Source organism: Episyrphus balteatus, chromosome 2 (genome assembly GCF_945859705.1).
Source record: "Episyrphus balteatus chromosome 2, idEpiBalt1.1, whole genome shotgun sequence".
NCBI lineage: Eukaryota > Metazoa > Arthropoda > Insecta > Diptera > Syrphidae > Episyrphus > Episyrphus balteatus.
This window is the reverse complement of record NC_079135.1, coordinates 63,470,070-63,494,839: the sequence shown is the minus strand read 5'-3', so window position 1 is coordinate 63,494,839 and position 24,770 is coordinate 63,470,070. Positions and strand designations below refer to the sequence as shown.

The following is a 24,770-nucleotide window of genomic DNA, read 5'->3' as shown; positions in this document are numbered from 1 at the left end:
GCTAGGTTAGGTTATATGGTCTGACAGTTGATTTTGTTACCGTCACACTTAAATCAATGTTGATCCCTTGTGATACCCTGAAGTATTGTAATTTCATGAACAAGTGTTAACCTATGAATGCTATGGTTGTTCGAGCCATTTGGAGGACTTGACAAAGTTCAGTAGGCTATTGCCTGAGAGTTCCGATAGTTCTTCTAATTTATTAAAGAAGTAGTTTCCTAAGAATTTTTTCCTAGTGCGACAGAGTGCTGGGCAGTTACAAAGGAAGTGAACAGTGTTTTTCTGTTCGTCCTCATTGCCAGAGCCTCTGCATAGATCATCCGTACTAAGCCCCATTTTCATTTTGTGGTATCCTAGTAGGTTATGTCCCGTTAAGACGCCTATTAGGGATCTTAAGGAAGGTTTACTAAGTAGTAAGATCTTATTTGATTTTTTCTCGTCGAAGTTCGGCCATAGTTTCCTGGTGTGACCGCAGGTTTCTTGGAGGTTCCATCTTTCATTGGTTTTTTGTAAAATATTGTTGACGATATTTCGCTTTATTTCACATTGTGGGATTCTGATGTTATGGTCTATGAGAGAGGGATCAAGAACTGAGCCTTCCCTTGCAAGCTCATCCGCTTTTTCGCTGCCGAACACATCACTGTGGCCGGGAACCCAGCAGAGTCTTACATTATGCTGCATACCAAGAACCCTAAGCTCTTCGCGACAGCAAGAAACAAGCTTTGACTTGATTAAAGTGACAGAAATCGCTTTTATTGCCGCTTGGCTATCAATGAAAAAGGTGATGTCAGCAGGTGATATCGCCATCATGGATATTTGTTTAGCAGCATTTTTCACTGCCAATATCTCGGCTTGGAAGACACTGCTGTGATCGGGGAGCCTGAAAGATCTGGCAAGGTTGAGGTTTTCTGAGTAAAAACCTGCACCAGGTTTTTACTCAGGTTGTATTGAAGCTAACAATGACAAACAAGAAATTTATCTGGCTTTATGTCCAGTTTGTTGTAACCTGTAATTTTATAATTACGGAACGAATGTGTGGAGTGTCGACCAATTGCATTTAGACTTGTTTATACATTTAATACGAATTTCTAAGCTTTTTTTGCAATGGCAATAATTGTAATGTACTGATTTTTTGGCATGTTATTAGAATAGATACCAAGTTAGAATTAGAATAGAGCAAAATTTTGAGTTTCGAAGAAGCTAATATAACAATTAAACATTTAATTTCATTTACCTCTTTCCACTCATTTAAATGGTGCTCGATGTGTTCAGCAAGATTTTCAAAATGAAATGGAAATTCATTAGAAAGAGTTTCAATATTCTTCCAATTTTGTTCAGTTATCCACGAAGCAGGGCAATGTTTTTCGCTTTTTTTCAATGATACCGACCCTCTAATAAAGAAGTTAATCTCAGCTTGTGAGAGCCGTCCATCGCTTTGTTCTAATTTAGTAGCCAATTGAAACGAAAATAAAAGCTTATGTTTTCCGAAAATACCCATGCAACCAAAAGAATAAACATTCTCAGTCAAGGTTGTTATAATATTAGAAATTCGTTTAGAGACCAATGAATCCGGAACAGATTTTTTCAATGAATAAGCAAATACGTCTAAAAATGAATTAAGAGCATATTGGTACATTGAACTAACTGCTGCCATGTCGGACAGTGCAAAGAATAAAACTGCTCCTCGTTTCGCAACAGGTCTATAACCGTCTCGAAGTTTCTCAATGTCAAGAACAGTTTCACTAGACAGTTTCAATTGTTTGGTTATTGCACTTGCTTTTGTTTTAGCGTTTTCCAATGTTTCGACTAATTCTATGTTATCCAACATGTTTCCAGTTGATGTGGCTAGTTCGCGGAGCAAAGAATCTTCCAATTGCTTTAGGAGTTTCTTATTTTCACTTGTCTGCAATATGAGCTTTTCACGTTGCTCTTCTAAATCTGGTCTTTCGCATTGCACCACAACACTTAAGAGTTGATCTTCAAGTCCTGAGTTCGTCACACTGTAGTTAACAACCATAGCTTTTGCGTAAACGGCAGGATCAAATACCGGATTGGCAAACTTTGTAGTAAGATAGATGCGGAAGTTTTCGTCATAATCAACCTCGCGATCTCCAAGTATGATAAACTTTCTACCAGCTGCAACACGAATATTTTTCTCCAGTATAGGGTCAATAACCGGGTCAATATAGTCATCAACGTCTTGAAATAGCACTGGAATCCCGTACATTATAGATGATTCGATTTGTTTCAAGAAATCGGGATCGTTGAAGGATAGTATTTTCAAGTTATTTTGTGCCTCACTCTTTTTGATCCAGCGAAGTGCTTGTTCTTGGGGATCGATGCAAAGTGGGAAACGAGATGCACGAACAGTCAAAATACCATTTTGAACGGAAAACTCATCCGGTGGCAGGCCTTTGGATATCCAATCACATACTTGTACTTCTGTTGAAAGGCACCTTGCTAAATCAAAATCATCGGCAATAGGAATCTCATGGCTTCGTAGATCATTTAACCAATCGTTGTAGAGCATAGTTTTACGAAATTCCCATGAAAAGGCACCAGCATAGGCCAAGAACGAGGCACAAACAAGGCACTGTCCTACTAGTTTGGACTTTTGTTCGCCGTGTACAATGAGAACTTCACTCCATCTACTGCGTTCAGAAGTAAGTCCACTTATAAGTCTATCTGAGGCAACCTAGCGAAAAGTAATTTTTTACAGATTTATGTTTTTACAGATTTTGAACTGAGAATTTATGCGCTAAAAATAAAAATAGCGAATAAACTATTCAATGTAATAGTGCTTAAAATTAATTCGTTATTTCAAGCCAATAAGCTATTTTCTTCTACATATTGTATAACTACTAAATATATCCTTTTACTGACTTACCAATCTTCTTTCAGCTTGATTCATCATTTCAGTTAGCATTTTCATCTGGCGTATTGATTCTGCGTATTTGGAGTTCAACACATCGAGTGTTTCTTCCAACTGGGTTATTTCATTATTCAACTTATATAGAATTTTGATCTGGAGGTTTTGCTCTTGCTCCAGAAAATCAACACGTTCCTTCTTCGGTTTAACTTCCCTAAATACTTCGAAAAAGGATATCACAGCACGAACAAAACCCAAAAGTCCTGCTCCTGCTTGTGATATTTTATCCATGTCATCAAGTCCTGGCGCTGATTTCATATGAGCTCGACAGGCGTTGATTTGTCTTGCCGTTAACGCCTCACAGTCCATTTCCATAAGGCTTCTAAGGAAGTTTACATCGGACATCATACCTTTGGCCGACTTCCAATTAATTTCCTTAAGTCCTTTAAGAATAGCAACACATTCACAAACTACCTGAACTTGGGGTGGTGGAGTCGCAAACGAACGAATTTCAGTAATTTGAGATTTATCAAGGTTAGCCAAAGCACGTCTTGCTTCTTCGAGGGCAGGCATTGCCTCAGACAATGCGACCTCAGCATCAGCTTTTTCTATGGCTATTTGTTTGCCTTTAATTTCAACTTCCATAGATTTCTCAGATGCTTCCGCCTTTTTGACATTTGCCTTTTGTGTTGACGATTCAATATCAACCATCATTGTTTCACAATCTGTAGATGCTACTTCGACATTTTGCTTTTGTTCGGTTACTATAATTCGTAGTTGATCAATTTGTTCTGCAGCATCATCAATTTTTATTATTCCTTCTCGTAGACGATTGCTTTGGATTTTTATAAAGTTGTTTTCGTTTTCTAATTTAGAGAGAATAAATTAATGATAAGTCATAAAACAAATACATAGAACGAATACATAGAACAAATACTTAGATATAAAATTTTATATCTAAACTTAGGAATCACATTTGTAATAATTCATTTTTTTGCGTGTTTAAATGTTTTAAACATTAATAGTAATGAAAAATAAACTATATTATTATTTATTGTTAAATGTAAAATTAAAGTATTGATTGATATTTGGGGTGTAGGATAAATAAAATTAAAGTATAAAGTATGGTTCGTTGAATGTCATATTAAATATATTTTTTTATGTCTCATCTTAAGGCCAACAGGTAATCAACAAAGAACATCACCACAATTACAAAGTGAGGTATTATACAATTTAGTTATTCACTTTTTTACTTGCAAGGCAAGTATTGGTTTCGTGTGGAGAAAATTTAAGGTCAAAGGGATTATGACGCGATCGCCATCTTCGAGACAATTGGGCAGCAGGGCTATCGTTTCACCTTTAGAGTTGGTAGAACTTTAGTATTTAAAAATGCAGTACGCCGCAGTACGGTAAAAAAAAACACACACACAACACGTGGCAAGTTGGATGTTTCTTGTCACAAGTTGCATGTGGCATGAAACATGGTGCAAGTGCATGTGGCAAGTAGCACGAGGCATGTGGCATTCAGTATCCAAAATGTGGCAAATTGTATGTCGCAAGTTGCCACAAAAAAAAAAAAACAAAAATTTAAATACTCATAAATAAAAGGAAAAGAAAGCAACATAGAATAAAACTAAACCTGCCAACAATCGTAGATACAATTTAATTTTTTTTTCTCAAAAATTAGCCCCGTAAATTGGTACGTCAGGGAAGTCAGATTGTCTTGGGTTAAGGTTCGGAGTTAGCATCAAAAAATTTCCTAAGATCACCAAAAGCGTACTGTATTTTCATTTAATATACTGAGTGAAACTGCTAGGTATGTAGAACAATATTGCATTTCAAGATTTTGACCGAGTTTGGCCCCCGGAAATAAGGCCCCTTTGAAAAAAAAAACTCCTCAAAAACGATCCTTAATAATAGATTTTTATATTATTCCATTGAATGTATTATATTAATGAGAAAATTTTTATAGGGATACATTAAAAAATATGTACAGAAATAGTATTTCAAATTTCAAAAGAATCAGTGCAGTAGTTTTTGAAGTTATGAGGCTTTGAAAACGTTAGTCAATTTGGCTCCAATCGTCTTAAAATTTTGACACAATATTCTTTAGATATAATGCAAATAAATGCAAATAAAAAATGTTAATGCAAATAAAAAAAAACAGGGCTTCCCAGGAAAAAAGTAGGTATGTTTTAGTTTTTTTTTTTAATTTGTTTAGGAACTCTGTTACAATGCATTCTTTAGTATTTGACTTAAAACTACCAGGTCATTAAATAATGATAAAAAAGGTCCATGATATTTGAAGTTTTATACAGAATCAATTAATTAACGAAAAAAATGTCTTTTTTTCTAAATTCCATCTTTAAAACTTAATTTCTCAAAAACTACTTAATGAAACAAATTGAGTCAAAAATTAAAATTAAGAGTAAACTACTAGCTTTAAGAAAAGTTATAGCACAGGACAGTACGTGCATTTTTTAATTTTTAATAATTTTTTTTTTTCACAGCTAATTGGGAGGTAAGCAATTAAGTGGGTTTTACTGTACCAAGAAAATGAAAAATTTTCCTTCTAAATAACTTTTTAGTCATTGTTACCTATTTTGTGTGAAAAATGAGCCCAAATATTTTTGGCCAGGTTTTAGACCAAAATACCGCACTGTGCGCCGTCGGTCTGTGCTATTGCCTAAACGGATTTGTTTGAAACTTGGTACAGATGATTTTTACGTAATTCCCTAGACCCGTTTTTTATTTTTAATATCTCCTATTCATTTGTTTAATTTTGAAGTGTAAAATGTAAAAAAAAATTAAAAAAAAAAGTTTTTTAAAAATTTAATTTTTTACTTTTGATTTTTTTTTTTTTCTCGAAAATTAATAAAATCTTGAATTTCCAATATATATTTTATATAAAGATACTTTGAACTACAAGAGCAAGTAGGTGCCACCCAGTCGTGCATTTTAGCAACACAATCTAGCACTTTGGGATGAAATAAAAACATGAAATTAACATCGTTGGTAGTACTCAATGTTAGAGTCATTTTGAGATTTTAGGCCACCTTGAACTCCATCTGGAAGGGTAGACACAAGAGTTTTTCTGTGTTGCACTAACTTTGTGGCATATCATAGTATCTATAGGTAATGCAATTTTTTATTTCAATCGACTGAATAAAATGAATACCAAAATGTCTCGACCATCATGTAAAAAGTTATTGGACTCTTAATAAGAAGTCTTTTACTTTAAGAGCAAGAGTCAATATTTTACCAATTACTCTTTGGAAATAAGTGGTAGGCTAGTGAAATTTTGTATGGACATTTTAAATATCATAGAAAAAAATAATAAAATATGCGCATCAAATTATCTTAGGTTAAAGGGTACTTTGTTTTAGTGAGAAATAACACTTTTGAAATGGTACCATAACATGGAAAATTTATGCATTTTTTTGAACTCCATACGAATGTCATGCATACTATGAGAATTAAAAATAAAACAAATACCTAATATATTTTCCATGGAATTTTTAATTTTCATGAAAAACTAAAAGGAGCTTGCTTTTATTTTTCATTGAATTTTCATACATTATTAAAGTTTCGAAGGAATGAGGTGCATAAGTAAAAGTATGAAAAATAATTGTGCGGTTTATGGTAATGGAATCAAATTAATAAAATTGTTAATACAATATAAACCTTCATTTTAAGATATTGGGACACTTAATGTCTTATTTAGGAGGATGTATTGTATATGAGCCATCTAATAATCACAAATTTCACAAAAACTCATTTAATTTGCTTTCTGTGCATCGTTATAAACATCGTCATACGTAAAATATGAAGTGGCTTTACAAAAAGGCATAGCACGTTATTGAAGGTGTAACCGTTGATTTTTATTCTCCCCAAATTTAGTCAATTTATTTTTAAATTTCCCCTCCCGGCTAAACAAGGGGGAATAGACCCCCATCCCACACGATTTTTTCTTGTCTCGAGCTAACCTACACGCTCTAACTTTTCGACACATTCCTCCTGAACCGCACCCTTTACAAACATTTTTGAGGATATAACTTCATGTCAAAATCTATCAAACGCTTTTAAAAATCAAAATCCACTAATGTATCCATTTCTATGAAAGTCATATTGTTCACTGAATAATTCAAGCCATATAAGTCTGATTAGATTACCTACCAAGCAGTTTTAAATAAGTAGTAATGAAATCCAAATAGTGCTTTGGAGTTACATAATTATTCCGGCGTAGTTTTTCTTTATATTCTGAAGAGTAAAAATCCATTGAGCCATGAACGTGCACTACGTGATTAACAATTTTATCTCTATGAGCTTCTGGTATCTGAAAAGAAATTATTATTACAAAAAAGTTTTTAACAAATTTTGGAAGTAATTAATAATAATATATATTTTGGAAGTACCATGGGATGTTCTGTTAAAAATAATTCAGCTACTGCAAAAAGAGCTTGTTTTGGCCAAGGAAAGATCCAATCAATTGATGTACTACCAATCAGTCCTGGAAAGTTTCTACATCTATTTCTAAGGGATTCTCCAGTTGGGGACATACATAATACAACATGAAGGTTTTCATTGCACTTATTAATGAAATATGCCCACACTGCAACTCTGCAATAACAAAAAAATTTGTATTAAAAGAAAAAGAGATAAAGCTAAAAACAACCTTGCGCTCGAATAACCTGCGTCAATTGCATGAGGATGACAGTAAGCTATAATTGCATCCTTTTCATCATCTGTAAATAGCGCTGATACAACTCCAGTAGTAAGTATGTTGTTTATCAGTTCAAGGAATCCCTCTTCCACAATCTTTTTATGTTTTTTGGTCAATGAGAAAATTTTAAATTTTGGTACCTACATTTTTATTTGAAACCAAAAGTATTTACCTGCCCTCCAGATAAAATAAAAACTACTTTTTTCCGATCCAATCCTGTAAGGTAATACAGTTTTTTGAGATCTTCACGGAAAGAAATTTCATTGTATCCTCGAGCAATGGTTATTTCAAATACTTCGCAATCTGAAACAAAAGCTTTTTTATAATATTCTGGAATAATTGATTAAGGCTGAAATTCACAGTCGTCATTCAAGTCAAAATTTATTTGAACTTGATTTGATATTTAAACCCTCTGAACACTGAACGAACGCTGGGCGAATTCGTTGTAAAAATTGTGCCAGAAGTCAATGGCTACACAAAAAGAATGAGCTTAGGCTCAATCTCACTTTTCAGTACATATTCTTGAGAAGAATCTGAAAAAATGAGATAGTTCTCAAGAAAATGTACTGCAAAGAAAGATTGGTGCTTAAGCTCATTTATATTGCATACGACCCAATGAGTTGAAGTTTTTGTAGAGTTTGTTCGCTTAGGGGGTATATTTAGCAATAGGCCAATCATGAATTTTACTCTTAAAATATTTGTTGGCAATTTACTTAAAATTTTGAGGGTGTTTGGGCAAAACTGACTTCAAAACACGAAATGCAGCTTAAAACGATCTCCGAATTCTAGATTAGATTCTTCCTTTATTCCTTAGATAAATTACAATTTTTTCTATTGAAAATACTAACATGACAATGCTGCCGTCTGCCGGAAATGACATTTCAGTAAAATAAATATAATTATATAAAGAGAAGATGTATCAAAAAGATTAACAATAAATTTGAAATAATAAATAACAAAAATAAATATTATGCAAAATAAGGCAAAAGTTTATATTCACATAGATATGAGGAATAAATGTATATGTAATTTAAAATTAAATATTAAATTTTAAAATTTTAAAATTTTTTAATTTTTAATTTTTAAAATTTTTAATTTTTAAAATTTTTCAATTTTTTAAATTTTTTATTAAAAAAAAAATTCTTAAACGGGGAAAAAAATTCTACACCCAATTCGTTACTCGAGCATAATAAAAAAGTATTTTCAAAAAGAACAGGTACTCCTTTGTAAAAAAAAATTGAAATTGATAGAAAAATTACTGAGTAAAAAATAGTTGAAATCTGAAAATATTGAAAAACGGTTTTTTGACGATAACTTGAAATTTTGAGGGTCTAGGTTACTTCTGAGGTAATTAACATGGTTTTTATTCTGTAACACAGTATAATTAATAGTGCAACCAGGGCCCTAACCTTTTCGTCTGCTGTTCTAAGTGCCACCTGGAAGCGCATTAATAAAGTTGACCAGAAGTCTGACAAGTTCCTTGCGGTATACCAGAGCAATTGCCTGTTGCTTTCAGCACCACCTCATTAATATCTGGTGATTCACCCAAATTTGAAATTTAATTTGTTACTACTGTTCACTATTTGTCCAATAACACTGGTCAACAAAGTTTTGCCACAAGAACCAAAATATAATTTTCTAGTAGTTTTTGGGTAGCTGAATCCGAATCTGAAGTCAGAAAAATTTGATTTGCTTCCGTTTTTGAAATATTACCGTTAAAAAATGTAAAAAAACGTCATTTTGGCTGTTTTCGAGGTTATGTTTTTATGTGGGGTAATTCATTATGAATAAATATCGGTGCCTATAACAACTGGTTTTATTCTTTCAAAAAATGTTTAGATCTTTCCGATATCTCTTTTATTACCCGAGATATTTAAAATTTAAATAGCGGTCTTTGAATCAGAAACAACACTGGGCAACCAACTTTTTTTGCCACAAGAACTTAAGATATCTCGAGCAATAAAAAAGATATCGGGAAAATTTAAACAGTTTTTGAAAGAAGAATCACAACAAAAACATTACTGTTAAAAAAGAGCCAAGTTCTCCTATGTTGAAATGATGCTGGCACAAAAAGTATTGAGATGTAAAAGTGTACCAAGTTCTAAAGTTTGGGTTCAAATTCGTATCAATAAAATCTTGATTGTTCTCTTGACAATTTTTCTTTTTATTACCGATTTTTAAAGTTATTTAAAAAATTGCCAAGTAAACAATCAAGATTTTATTGATACGAATTTGAACCCAAACTTTAGAACTTGGTACACTTTTACATCTCAATACTTTTTGTGCCAGCATCATTTCAACATAGGAGAACTTGGCTCTTTTTTAACAGTAATGTTTTTGTTGTGATTTCACTACTTTTTGCAAGGTATGACTGTAGAATTGAAAATCTCTATATTTGATGAAAATTCAGTGAAAGTGGGCGGTTGCCACGCCCCCTGGCTGAAATTCTCAAATTTAAATTTTTTTCCTTTGTATAAACTACCAGCTCTACCATTCTACCAAATTTCAAGATTCTACCATAATCAGAAGTGCTCCATAATATTTTATGAATATTCAGCGGAAATGGGCGGTTGCCACGCCCCCTGGCTGAAATTCTCATATTTAAAATTTTTTCCCTTGTATAAACTACAAACTCTACCATTGTACCAAATTTCAAGATTCTACGACAATCAGAAGTGCTCTATGATATTTGATGAAAATTCAGCGGAAATGGGCGATTGCCACGCCCCCAGGCTGAAACTCTCAAATTTTAAATTTTTTCCTTTGTATAAACTACCAGCTCTACCATTCTACTAAATTTCAAGATTCTACGATAATCAGAAGTGCTCTATAATATTTAATGAAAATTCAGCGGAAATGGGCGGATGCCACGCCCCCTGAATTGAAAATCTCAAATTTTCGATTTTTTCCTTTGTATACACCACAAGTCCTATCACTGTGTAAAATTTCAAGTTTCTACGATATCGGGAAGTTCGCCATAATTTTGATGATCTGTCAGTGAGTCAGTGAGTCAGTGAATCAGTGAGTCAGTGAGTCAGTGAGTCAGTTACGGTTTTTGCGATTTTTGAAGCCCTATATATCAGAAACTACTCATCGTAGGAAGCTGAAATTTTGTGAGGTGTTTGGTTTTGACCAGCTCAACAAATGTAGCGAGTTTGAAATTTCTAGCATCTTTGGTGTGGAAGTTAGAAGGGGGTCGAAAATGGCCTGTGTTGTTTCCTGTAAATAAGGGTGTAGTGCCAAAGTTGCTAGAGAACTTGGCTGGGCACTACCGTGCCCCTTGATATCTGTTCTTATAATAACCGTTACAAATTTGTTTATACATAAAAACAGAACCTCGAAAACAGCCATAATGACGTTTTTTAGCATCTTTTAACGGTAATATTTCAAAAACGAAGGCCAATTCAATTTTTCTGATTTCAGATTCGGATTCAGTACCCCGAAAACTTCTAGAAAAGTATATTTTGGTTCTTGTGGCAGAAAAAAAGTTAAATTTTGTTGACCAGTGTAATTTTAGACTTGACATTTATTCTGTTTCATCTACATTCTACATAAATGAAATTGTATATAAAAAAATAAACATTGAATTAAATATTTGTACAGTATTTATCATGTTAATATTTAAAAGTTGTTTGCTAGGTATTTTCTTATTAGGGTTATTATGTATGTAATTTGTTTCAAATTTATTTATTTTTTTATTTATGAGTATTTTTTATTCTAAGAAACTGAAAAAAAACTATGATTTTGTTTAAATTATAAAAGTTGAACATTTGTACAAATTCCAAAGAGAAGCTGCTTCTTTTTATTCACTTCAGATTCTTTGATGTAGTAAGCTTAGAACAAGCTATTATCTACGATCAGAGGCTCTTCATAAGTGCATTTTAGTGGTTAGTAAACAAAAAACACAACCTCCCAAATGCACAATATAAAAGAAAATAATTACGAACAAATTAAAGGAGACTGGGCACTTTTGTATGGGACGTGGCCCATCGGTGTAACACATTGTGACATACATCAAATGAAAGGTCTCGATGAGTGTATTATTTTTTTTATATGGCCAAAAGTCTGTATCTCGTGCAGGGAAAGTGCAGTGGTGCATTTTATGTTCAAAAATGTATGTAATAAAATTCAGAAAAGTATACATTTTAACTAGACAATCTATTATATTGTTTCAAAAACATGACATAACTGTGTTGGAAGTTCAATTGGGCTATTCCATCACCTGTTTTAACCACATGAAACAATGCATTTTTCGGTTTTTAGAACATTTTTGTATGGGACGTAGTGGTGTAAGGCATTCATGCGACTAAGAGGCTCATTAATACCATAGTTTCTTCTATGAAAGTCAATATGCAAAGGTTCAAATCTTCGTAGGAGGTGAGATCCACCCGGATAATTTATACCAATACAAGCTAATAGATCAGGAGCGTCAATTTGGGAATTTAATAGCTGATGAAGAAAGTGGACAGCACTGCTACAGCTACTATAAGATTTAAGTATCCCGAGCTTTTGGGATAAATAGCTTAGGTTTAATTTAACAATGTTTGTTCCAGGACATTTCTCATAAGAAACTTCAGCTTAGAGACTTTTTTTAATTTTATTTTCAACTATTTTGGCCTACGGAAATCACAAAATCCATTTTTTTTTTAAATAAGACCTGCACTAATGTAGTGCGCTATAACATTATAAATTTAATTTTTCACATACCTGCAGCAAAAGATGCTAATTTAGTAATACTTTTCTTTCCACTTCCACCCACGCCAACCAGCAAAACATGACCACGATATAGGCGCAAAGTCCTATGTACTCTAGTTAAATGTTCAAGGCAATCTTCAAATAGAACTAAGCTGAGTTTTCCTTTTCGTTCACCATATTCTTCAACAATCTGTTATCAATATTTGAATATGTATTGTAATTGTTGTTCAAATTTTTAATATAGGTACAGGGTGTCCCACAGTCACCGCCCCAAATGAAAACCATTTAATCCTGAGGTAATTTTAAGACAAAAAACTTAAGAGGTAATTTTCTCGTTTTCGTCCCGTTTTCGAGTTACCACGGTTTTTATGATTCTTGCTCTCTTGTCCTTTAACTGCCCTTATCTTTGCCAAATTACGTTTTATTCGAAAGAATTTATTACAGTTTTAGTTTGTCTCAAAACTTTTTTTCTGTGGACAACCGTTTCTCCACAAATTTGCATCAAACACAATTTTCTTCGTTTTTTAAGTTGTTTTTTAAACTTTCATATCATTTAAGTAAAAAAAAACACGTTAATAAGTATTAATTTTGTGTGCTTTTTGTTAAAGCCCAGTTTATTTTCATAAAAAAAATAAGTTTTATTTCGTAAAAAAGGCTACTGAAAGTAATTAAAAAAATAAACAAACTGAGTGAAGTAGAAAAAAAAAAATAATTTTTAAATACAAAATTAATTTAAATGAATTAAAACTTTTTCTGAGCTTTATCTATTTGTTCTTTTCTTAACCACAACAGCTCAGAAAAAGTTTTTAATTAATTTAAATTAATTTTTTATTCAAAAATTATTTTTTTCTTTAATTTGCTCAGTTTGTTTATTTTTTTTTTAATTACTTTCAGTAGTCTTTTTTATGAAATAAAACTTATTTTTTTTTATGAAAATAAACTAAGCTTTAATAAAAAGCACAAAAAATTAATACTCATTAACGTGTTTTTTTGACTTAAATGATATGAAAGTGTAAAAAACAACTTAAAAAACGAAGAAAATTGTGTTTGATGCAAAATTGTGGAGAAACGGTTGTCTGCAGAAAAAAAGTTTGGGGCAAACTAAAACTGTAATAAATTCTTGATTTGTTGTAAAAAAAATCTTTCGAATAAAACGTAGCTTGGCAAAGATAAGGCCAGTTAAAGGACAAGAGAGCAAGAATCATAAAAACCGTGGTAACTCGAAAACGGGACGAAAACGAGAAAATTACCAATTAAGTTTTTCAACTTAAAGTGACCTCAGGAATCCATGATTTTCGTTTGGGGCGGTAACTGTGGGTCACCCTGTATAGTTCGATAAAAAAAAAAAACAAAATAGGTATAATAAAATGAAAAAGTATGATCACATACATATTATAGTGAAGTAACTAATGCTCAAAAAATGGCAATATTAGGAAACCCGGCCGAACAGCTCTGATTTTGATGATCTTTTTTTTCAAATGTCGGTAATTAAAAATACTATAGATTAAAAATTGCCGCTGTTGCCGTTTTGATTTTTTAAATTTAATTGAAGATTTTTGTGAAGAAAAAAAATTTTCAAAAATTTTGTTTAAATTTAAAAAATTTAGTGCCAATAGATTGTCTAGGCAATTAAAGTAAAACAACTATTTGGGAGTGAAGGACAATCTTCCATCGTTTAGGCAATAAATGCAATTTTCTCACAAATTGACTTCCAACACAAAAAAAAAATATTTGAACACAACGGCAACACCTATTATATTGAAATATACATTTTTAAATAGCTAGAAGCTTATTCATATTTGTAAAATTAAAATTAAGTACACTGAGGAAAGGGTTTTTGAAAAAAATGGTAATTAAACTCAGATTTTTGAAAAAAAAAAAAAATTATTGACAAAATTTAAACATGTCCTTTGTAAAACTTCTTCGTAATATAAAATGCATTTATTTTTAAAATTTTTTTGGCCACATTTATTATAATTTGAAATTATAAAAGGAAATGTCAATATGTATTGCAGTTTAAGAAAAAAAAATGAAAAGTATATCACTTTCGAAGAACTTTTGTTAATAGAAGTTTTGAAAAAAAAAATTAACTTATTTTTTTTTTTGTGTTCAACATTTAAATATAAAGCTAATATTTCTTCAATCAATAGCCCTTATTGTTAAAAGGTAAGTAGCAAAAGCTTAAAGTTCCTATTTGCCAAATTCTTTCAGAAAATCAATTATTTTAATGCAAACATTCAGTTTTTATCAAAAAAAATCCCATGAAATTGAAGTAATTATGTATTAATTTTTTTTAAACTGTAATATATGTTACTTTTTCCTCTTCGGAATTCAACTGATATTATTTATTGCCAACAATTTTTTTAAAAATAAATTCATATTTTACTGTGAAAAACTTTGAAAAAAGTCATTAAAAATTTTTGTATAACATTTTTTTTTCCGAAATTCTGAGTTGAGGACCATTCTTCAACTGTTGATTAAATTTAGTGGATTTAAATTTTAAAGATAGAAATGAGATTCAGGCTTTTTAAATACGTGTATGTAAATATTGCAGGTGTGGCCGTTTTGTTCATATTATTTTTTTTGTGTTTGAAGTCAGTTTGTGAGAAAATTGCATTTATCGCTTAAACGATGGAAGATTGTCTTTTACTCCCATATATTTTTTTTCCCTAAATTACATAGAGAATCTTTTGGTATCATTTATTATATGAAATTAAAGTAAAAAAATGGTTTTGTTAAAAAAAAAATTTATTTTAATTTTAAAAAACAATACGGCAACATCGTAAATTTTGACCTTTAAGTACCGACGTTTGAAATAAAATATCATCAAAATCAGAGCTGTTCGGCCGGGTTCCCTAATAATTTGCTTTAGTTACTCCACTAATATTGTTTTTTTTTATAAGAAACATTAAAAGAAATTTATTTTTTCAATTATTTTTTACCTCTTGGAATAAGAAAAAGATAGCCTTGAAGTCAAGAAGGTCTTCATAATATCTAGGTTCAGATTCGTTCAAAGAGTTCCTGTAGTCACCAAAAAGTAGTGGATTTCGTAAAACATAGTCTGCAATTGGTATTATCTTATCAGCTTCCAATAAAATTGATTCTTCACTGTCCGCACCAACGGAAAATTGATCTGTAAAATGAGAAATAACAAAGAGACATACAATTATAATTACATTTGTATAGATTAATTTGTTAATTCTTTCCTCAAACCTTGACCTTCAAATAATTACGGACCTTAAACGTATGCGAATTGGGTTAAATATATAGACCAGGATACACTTATATGTTGAATAGTATGTGTATTTAATGTTTAATTTGTCTTTGGTGAAATAAGCTGTGCGCATTGTTATCAGGGTTATAAAAATATCAATAAAAAAAATGATTATTAATTAAAAACAAAAAGCATTAAAAATATTTATTGCAACTGAAAATTATTTGCATTGAAAAAAAATTATTGCCACTAAAAATATGGGTTAGGGTAAAAATTCTGCCGGGATCAAAATTCTTTTGCCAACATTCTGCTTTTTAAAATTCTGTTTTACAAAATCCTACTTTTCAAAATTCGTCACGTGAGTTCTTATATTTGTCCTAGAAGCCAAAACTTAACTTTTCAGGAGAGCGTTTTTAAACTTCAAGGTGGTTGGTTTGCTTATTTTTGTTGAGCCTAATCACAGTGATTTGTATTTTTTTTGAAAGATTTTATAATTTATATTTTCCCAGCCATACATATACATAAAGCAGTTTGCATGTTATGGTTTTTCAATATTGATTTAATCGAGTTTAAAAAAAGTAGTAAAATGTATTGAGGACACCTGTCCATACAGTTACAGACACATGAAGAACCAAAACTATTTTTTTTTTCTCCAGTGGAATTTGTATTGGATATAGGACACAAAAACAAAACAAATTAGAAACCAAATATTTTTATTGAAATCGAAACTCAATACATTCTTTTTTTGAGTATAAAAAAATAAACGAAAATATTATAATTAGGTAACGTGTTTATAAAGTTAAAAATGAATAAAAGGTACTTTATTCTCGATAAGTCAAGATAAAAAAAAAAAACATAACAAAAAACGCAATTCTTGTATATTGTCTTTTAGTCAATTTGTAAAACAGCCTTATAAAATTGGACATATCCGCTGTTATGCATACAGGAAGCATTTCTGGATAATGTCCTTCTTTTTTTCATTAGAGGTAGAGAGATAGTTACATTTGCATTAAGCAATGATACATTTGGCAAATACTTCAAAATTTGAGTATTTCGCCTTCAAAGTCTCATGGCCTCTTTTCAAAGCTTGAATTTTTGGCTTTGAATTAATGTTAAAAATATTAAAATGCAAACGATAGTATGAGCGCTATCTTTCAATAAATTTTTTTTAATGCTTAATTTTCGAGTTATTCTCTGTTTCAATTTTAGTGTTTTTTTTTCCTTGTATTTTTTAGTTCTAGTATTGACTTATATGGTACCACTATCATTCATCTTTGTCAATTACATCCTGATCAATTATGGTTTTTACAGAACGCAAAGTTTGATACCATATTTTTGCTCCAAAGTGTAATAACATTGTATTATTAAACTTTTGAGCCGATAGTACAAATGTTGAAGTCCATTTTGGAATAAAAAATCTAAAAATCTAGATTGCAGAACCGTTTAAATCATTATCTTTCAGTGATACCATTATTTCATTTTGTAGCTCCTTGAAAAATTAAGAATTATTGCAGTTTCAAACTAAATATCGCCCCGTTCCTGCTCGAAGCTCGTATCTACAAAAACACAATTTTTCAGGAATCGAAAAAAACATTTGTAGTCCAGTGAAATAAGGGTTTAACCTCGGAATGAATGCTAATAGAAATTTTTTTCGCTCAATACCTTCGTTTTGGCATTCTACAATATACCTCAAAAGTCTAGAAAAATCTCATGTCCGCAAGTGGAGATTTTGAAGGTCAAAGCGCGAAATGGAGATTTTCGAAATTAGCAAAAATAGACAATGGTATTATATAAACATATGATACATGATATCAAGGTATTTCTTAATGCTGATTCCAAAAAATGGTATTCCTTCCTCTATTGATTAAAAAAATGCACAGATTAGGTTGGATAATGTTTTTTTATTCAAGAAAATTCTTATATCTAAATTAAATTTAAATTAACATATTTGAAAAACGAATTTTGATATTTTTTAAATTTTTGATGGTTTTGTTATTTATTGATATATTAATTTAAAATTTAAAAAAGATTTTTGCTACCATAGGATAAAGATTATCACTTTTATTTGCTATTTAATTAAAATGTGTTCGAAGGAAATCAAAGTTCTTATTTTGGAGGAAATTGAAAAAAATAAATCCATTTTATTTGGCCCATTTTCTGATAAACTAACGAAAAAAGAAAATAGCATCGTTTGGATGAAAATTCATGAAAAAGCGAAGCTCCATGGATATTTTCTTGAAAAGTCTTGGACTTATTTGCGGGATGTCTTTTGGACCAATATAAAGCACTGTTCTATGGTAGTTCATTATTTTAAGTATTTTAAACATATTTATAAATCATCGCTGTTTACCTAGGCTAAGCTTGACAACAGCAGAAAGACGGGTTCTGCAGGTGGATCGCAAAATAAAATGAATGAAGTAGATACCAAAGTTCTAGATATTTTTCAAAAAGATGCGCCTGACATTATAGGTCTGCCGGTGTTAGAAACTTTTCAGGATAAGCATGGTTTTGCTGAAGCAGGCAAAGTACCTGAATTGGAAGTGGAACTGTCCCCAAATCAAGAAAAGGAATATTTAAGTCGGAAGGTGAACTCAAAAGCTTCCTCTGGTAAAGAGAAACAATATCGTTTTTTAAGAAATTATATTTATTTATAATATTGTTTTTAGAGTCTAAAAGAAAACCAACTACATTCGATGACGAATTTTCAGAGCTTAAAAAGAAAAAATTAAAACTGGAGATTACTTATTTAGAAAAGCAGAACACCAAACTTGATCTAGAAATTGCAAAGCTATTAAACGAAAACAAATAATTTTAACGCGAGTTAAATGTAATGAAAGAATAAATAAACAAAAATCTTCATTATTATAAAACTATTTTTATTTTTCAAAGCTATTGTCTGAACAAGTTAATTATTTCATCTCTTCTAGTTAAACCAGTTTGTGTATCAGGTTCTATTTCTTCTCTTGAGGAATTGTCATCTTCTTCATCATTTTGACTTCCAATTTCACTCAGTGTTTGAGGTCAAATAGCAAATAGTAGCACAAGCCTTAACTATGTTGCATCTTGCATGCATAAATCGGGTTCACCCTCAATTTTTGTAGGCAAGGGAATTTTAATACACCAAAAGCATTTTCTATAAGGTGCCTTGTCGACTTATGAGCGCGGTTGAACCTCTGTACTGCCTCATCATTCAGGATATTGTTTTTGGGTGTTATCCACCAATCTGTACATCCATAACCCGAATCACCTATTAACACATAAACATAAGGTTTTTTTAAGATAAAACATACATACATTTATGTAGCTTCAATTAATTCTAAACACACCTAGCAAAATTGATCGTGGATGTGGCCTCCAACCTGAATTCATCTGAGAGAAAAGCTCACTGTTTCTCAAAACTCTTGCATCATGAACTTTTCCTGGCCATCTTGCACTAAGGTAATAAAAGTATAAATCAGGTCCACACACAAGCATGCAGTTGATGGAGTGATTTCCATGTCGATCTACAAAACGGTCTTCATGCTCCCTTGGAGCATCTATTTTTATCAATGTGCCATCAATGCATCCAGCTACATTCGGCATACCAGCAATAGAATAAAACTTTTCGACCACAGTGTTTCTCGGCCACTTAACCTTATCTGGAAATACTCGTTCATTGATAGCATTCACAACCTTTTTTAACTACACGGCACACTGTTGCTTTTGAGACTCCATGCATATCAGCTACTCCGTGATATTAACCACAGTTTCCAAGCCAATGAAGTCCTATCAAAATCTCTTGCTTGGCCGAGAGAGCATGGTTTCGATTGGTTTCATGTTCCAATGATGGTCCAATATATCTCAACAATTCCTCACAAACTGAAAAACTAATCCGAAACTTTTCATTAAAGGAGTGATAATACATTAGCTCGAAATTTATTCGTTCTCGAAAAAATCGGGGTCTTCTTCCTCGATAGTAATCTTCGACATCACTTTCGTCACTGCTTGAAAACATTTTGTTTTTATTTTTCAATTTAAACGCCAAAAAACTTCTTATTATAACTTCAATTGAACCAATTTATTGTATAAGTCAATCTACTGTCTTATAAAGAATTTACGCCAACTTTGACCCGTTCTTATATTGAGGAAAATTATGTTATACAGATCGTTTTCATTTATAACCATTTTGAATTGTATGTATGAATGTTAAAATCCCTACAGCAAGAGCATATGAAAATTCAATGCTATAACAATGCAATTTTTTTTAATTACCATACAAATGCCCGGCACCTATACAAATCCTTCTTACTATATCAAAAAGTTAAATTCAAGTCGTTTCCTTTATATCCTTAAACCGCAATTACTTGTAATCAAAAGCTTCTATTTTGAGTGCATATTGCAGGAAGATGAATGCATAATGATTTAAAAGGCAAGACTTTTTGTAACTAAGAATGGAAGATTGATTTTAGTGCCAACTAATTTTTGATATCATACAAATTAAAAAGACTGCATTGTTCTTGCACTTAAACTGCCAAACGACGTCCATTAACGCTCCTTAAAAAGACAACAAAACTAGTATATTTTTTTCTATCCATGACACCCAAAAATTGTTGTAAATTCTTGATTATAATGCTTAATAATTTAAGATCCATTTTAGTGATACAACGTTATCCATGAATTACATTTAAAACCCAAAGGAACCAAAATTAGCCATCATATTTTGTTTTTATTAGTCTTTCTACTCTTGTAAAAAAATCGCTTGTAGCTACAAGTCTATCACTAATAAAAATTTTACAAATACTTTTATGAAACAGAAATATTCGCCGCACTTGTAAATTTCACTAGTAGCTACAAGTCTACTTAGTTGTAATTATTAGTCTACTGAAATTCTTTATGAAACAGAAATTTGCTGATAATTTACAAGCTACAAGTAAATTCACAAATAATTTTTTATCTTGTAGTTTTATGAAATAGGGCCCAGGTCTAATGGATTTATAAAAGTTTATTTTGGAATAGTTTTTTAAAGAAGGAGTAGTCTAGGTACGTCACTTTGTAGGGTTGAGTGTGTTTTCTAGCTTCTGTTATGATTCTTACAAAATCAGCAGAAACGTACATCTCTTTTGATTTTTTTTCTTTCGATGGTTGAGTGGACAGAATCACATTCCATATTGGTGTGTCCAACTTGTTAATAATTTTGGTAAATTGTAGTATTATGTTTTGTCGACATGAACTGAAGAAGATTAGCCAAATTTACATTCCTATTTTTTGCGCTACATCCATCACTAAACAAAACTGTTGGAACGCTCAGGTCACAAAAATTTTCCAAGACATGAGAAACACACGATGCAAAAACATTCGAATCCATTCCACCTTCTCCTTCGTGCCATACATAGCAATGAACCTCCGAAGTTTTTAAATTAAAAAATGTAACTGATGTACCTTCTGAAAGTTTTTGCTTCAAGTATGTTGCAGATGCAGCTATGAAAGGAACAGATTGTACGGCTTGAACATTTAAAGTGTATGCGTTTATTTCAAGGCCTTTTCTTTCTCGGTATCTTTTTCTAACCTAGCTTTATTTTTCGAGTTAATATGCTCATTGTATTTATCTTGGTCAATGTTCCCATTCTTAAAACTGAAGCATACTTTTCGCACTGATCTTTTTTAGGTGTATACAAACCAATGTTTAAAGAATGCGCCATTTTAAAAAAAAAAAGTAAATAAGATGACTCTTCGTTTTTTGGGATATTTTTATCTTTTAAAAACTGTTCATACATCCTATAAACATCTTTAAAAGATGTGTAATTAAAATCTAAATACTGTTTGTCTGTTTTTTTTCCTACATTAATGCGATTCAAGTTTTGGCAGTTGTGTTAAAAAATCATTAACATGTTCTCTTTTTTTTAAATTCATCGGGGATGCTTTTTTTGTAGACTTTTTAATTTGGACAGGAAAACCAGAATCATAAATTTCTAAAACCCAGTTCCGAACTGTCTCCCAAACAAAATGTATTTAAAAACATTTTTTTACATTCTGGCACAGTTTCATTTTCAATTTTGTACTTATATGTATTTCAAAGTCATATTTCGTCTGGAGTTAATATCACTTGTAGGGCGATGTACGGGCCGTTTTTCTATGAGTAGGTACTGCAATCATAATCTTACGTTCCTTCCAAGACATATTTTTCCAAAAACAGTCAAAAATATCTTTCCTTTGTGATTCAGTTATTTCATTACATTTAAAAACCTTGCTCGTTTTACACTTATTAGAACTACAACCAGGTCTACGTTTTTCTCTTTTTTTTAACCCCAATTTTCTAACCTCTTTTTGTTGTGGAACTAAAGTAATGTTTTCCTTCTTTTCGTGCTTTAAGATTAAGATTTGGGTGAGAGGTGGGAATAATTCGCCTTATCACTGCGGCCTCTGATGGGCCTATTGTGATTTCCTCTTTTTTAAGTTCACGTAGAAATCCTGAGTTTAGAAAACTTAGTATGTTTTTGGGTGAACTAGCGGCAAAGTTTTCCGCTTCGAGACAATACCCTCCGAGGTGACGTCGACGTGTATTGATTAAGCAATTACAGTGACACAGTATGTGTTCTGCTGTTTCTTCGTCTTCGTTACACATTCTGCAGGTATCGTCTTGTGTAATGCCCATGGTCTTGAGGTGTTTTTTTACTGAGCAGTGTCCAGTAAGGAAGCCTGTGGTTATGCGAATCTGACTCCTGGTGAGTGTGAGGAGTTGTTTCGTTTTGGCGTGGGAGATGTTTGGTATAAATTTTTTGGCTTGTCTGTTACCTTCCGTATGCGTCCAGTAATGATTAGCCATATCTCTTAGCCATTTATTTATGTAATGTTTTGCAGTACTTGTTGGTATGCCACAGAATGGTTCTGGCATCATGAAAGAAGATGCGGAACCTTTTCTGGCTAGTGTGTCTGCTATTTCATTCCCAACTGGCCTTTCTTCCTCCCTCTTTTATTTATGAGACCGAATTTTTCATCGAGCTCCAAGTTTTGGGGATCAGGACTGCTGGAAGCTTCAGAGCTAGACCTCGTAGAGGACTGCCGAGTGCTTGATAAGTCCGATGGAATAGAATTTGGATTATCGTTTTTTTACAATAAACAAGCCGGTTTGATCATCAAGGGTCAAGCCTGAGTAGTCTGTTGTAGGATAATTGTCTTGAGTTTCGTTTTCCACTACCTTAAATTGACCAGTTGTCTCATCTAAGACCAAAATGTAAAATGATGTAAAATGTCTGTTTCAGAACAACCTGGCAAACTATTGATGTTGTTATTGTTTGAATCCTCATCTTTGGAATCAGCAGCATTCAAGTACCTTTATGGGTTTAAATTTAAAATTAAGATAATCAATTAAACACAATAACGAAATCTACTTTGGATATACCTATTAAAAAAAGAAATACTCAAGTGATTAAACTAACCGATCCATATTTTATATTTATATGAGTAAATTTGCGTAATTTTTTTTTAAATAAACTCACAGCTGCACTTTAGCTAACACGGTGAAGAATTAAAAGTACTTATTTGATGTTACGGCTTCAAGGTTAACCAGTGCAAAAACAATGCCCCTTACTTAAATCGGGATTACGGTACTTTCAAGATTAGCTTAGCATTTTGCTTGGCAACCGAAACCTAAAAATGTAGTTACGTGGTTCTCATCGAAAACTAAACACAATATAGTTCAGTTAGGAGGAAAAACAATTAACGGTAAAATATGTTAGATGTATAATTTTGGCATTAATGCTTTGCTCTTCATTCTCTGCGAGCTTCTACCAGTGTTGTTATACAATAAAAAAACGAATTGCACAAAAAACGTAGTTACGAGGTCAACGTAAAAATTTTTTTAGCGATATAATTTTTTGTGTGTCTGAGAACTCATTATGCAATAGCTCATATGCTAATTTTCAAGTTTTGATTAAGGTTTCATGGTGAAACTACTAGGAAGCAAAAAGTTAAATTATTAACAAAGTGGTTAGCAACCACTGGTGACCAAAAATAATTTAGCAAATACACCCAGAAAAAAATAGACTTACTTTTTTCTACTTTTTCACCATTGATTGAAGAAGATGATTTTGCAATGGTATACCCTTCGTCTAGTTCAAATGTCGGTGTAAAGGTTTGAATTATTTCAGTTTCAATGTGTTTCTTCATTAAGTTGATGTCCTAGAATAACAATTAGATTAAGTTAATATAAATTAATATATATTTTAAAATCCTTGGGTAACTTTTTCATTAAGCCTGAACTACATCAAAACACAAAGTCGAAAAAGTACAAAAAAGAACACAAAGCTCAAAATATAGAAATCACCTGACATCTATTGGAAAAAAATAACTAAAAAAGCTCTTTCGTTTTTTGAAGTTTTAAATTTCAAATAAAAAAAAATTTGAAAAAGTAAACAAAATACAGTCGACTCTATCAAAGTCGAATTTTCACAGGACACGAAAATTGGTTCGAGTTTATAGGAAATTCGAGTAAGAGGCATCTATTCAACCTTTTTGCTGCAGGCGGTTTCATTAAAAATGGTGAAAAGTTCGATTTAGAGGGAAATTCTTCCTGGATGAAGTTCGACTTAGAGGGAATCGACTATATTTGAAAAAAAATATTTATTTGTCAAAAGAGCTTCGAAAATGACAGGAACTATGTGATCGCAGAGCTACCTTACGGAAAGGATATAATATATTGTTTGAGTGTATTTGTTTTTGAAACTTTGTGAAAATTGAAAGCTTGGTCATGTTCAAGCTTTTTGACTCGAATACTTTTTAAAAATGAAAGAGAGATATACAAATAAGTTACTAGGGGGAAGAAGAAAAAACATCGTGTTTACTTTTTTGTACTTTTCTGACTTTGTGTTTCGATGTAGTTCAGGCTTTAAACAAAAAACATACATTTTCGGAGATCAATCGATCACAAATTGATCTAGAAAACTCATTGCGCCAGACTCGTACAATTTCACGAGCTTGATTGAAAAAGTTAGGACGAATTTGGAGCAACCCCCCAAATATTCTTGAAAGATCCCTCAAGTTGAATACGTAATGAAATTTTGAAGGTGTTGGTGGGAGTTCTGCGATTGTTATCTGTGAAACAAAACAAAAACAAGGACTGTTTTATAACATTGTTATAGAAATTACTTAAAAGTTTTAAACATATTACAAAAAATCTTGGTGAATGATGGAAAATTTTTCAAAAACAGCGTAAATCAAACAGTGCAAAATTTGTGAATAAAAGCTATTTTATTCACAACAGTGATGTATTTTTTTTTTGCATATTTCATTTC

General features: G+C 31.6%; 2 protein-coding genes across 4 annotated transcripts in view; one reads left to right on the top strand and one right to left on the bottom strand.

Moving 5' to 3' along the window:
* LOC129912522 (transcription initiation factor TFIID subunit 8) overlaps nucleotides 1–24,770 on the top strand; it is a 488,289-nt gene that overhangs the window by 272,724 nt on the left and 190,795 nt on the right. The window lies entirely within an intron of this gene.
* The window catches only part of LOC129912515 (dynein axonemal heavy chain 10), a 134,100-nt gene that overhangs the window by 28,834 nt on the left and 80,496 nt on the right, over nucleotides 1–24,770 (bottom strand). For all 3 annotated transcript variants that reach the window (XM_055990798.1, XM_055990796.1, XM_055990797.1), the window contains exons 49-58: nucleotides 24,382–24,570; nucleotides 23,529–23,658; nucleotides 15,230–15,420; nucleotides 12,300–12,477; nucleotides 7,765–7,895; nucleotides 7,545–7,687; nucleotides 7,285–7,489; nucleotides 7,046–7,205; nucleotides 2,888–3,735; nucleotides 1,235–2,695 (exon numbers count right to left, since the gene is read on the bottom strand). In XM_055990798.1, coding sequence (XP_055846773.1) covers nucleotides 1,235–2,695; nucleotides 2,888–3,735; nucleotides 7,046–7,205; nucleotides 7,285–7,489; nucleotides 7,545–7,687; nucleotides 7,765–7,895; nucleotides 12,300–12,477; nucleotides 15,230–15,420; nucleotides 23,529–23,658; nucleotides 24,382–24,570 — 3,636 coding nt within the window. The remainder of the gene's footprint in view (nucleotides 1–1,234; nucleotides 2,696–2,887; nucleotides 3,736–7,045; nucleotides 7,206–7,284; nucleotides 7,490–7,544; nucleotides 7,688–7,764; nucleotides 7,896–12,299; nucleotides 12,478–15,229; nucleotides 15,421–23,528; nucleotides 23,659–24,381; nucleotides 24,571–24,770) is intronic.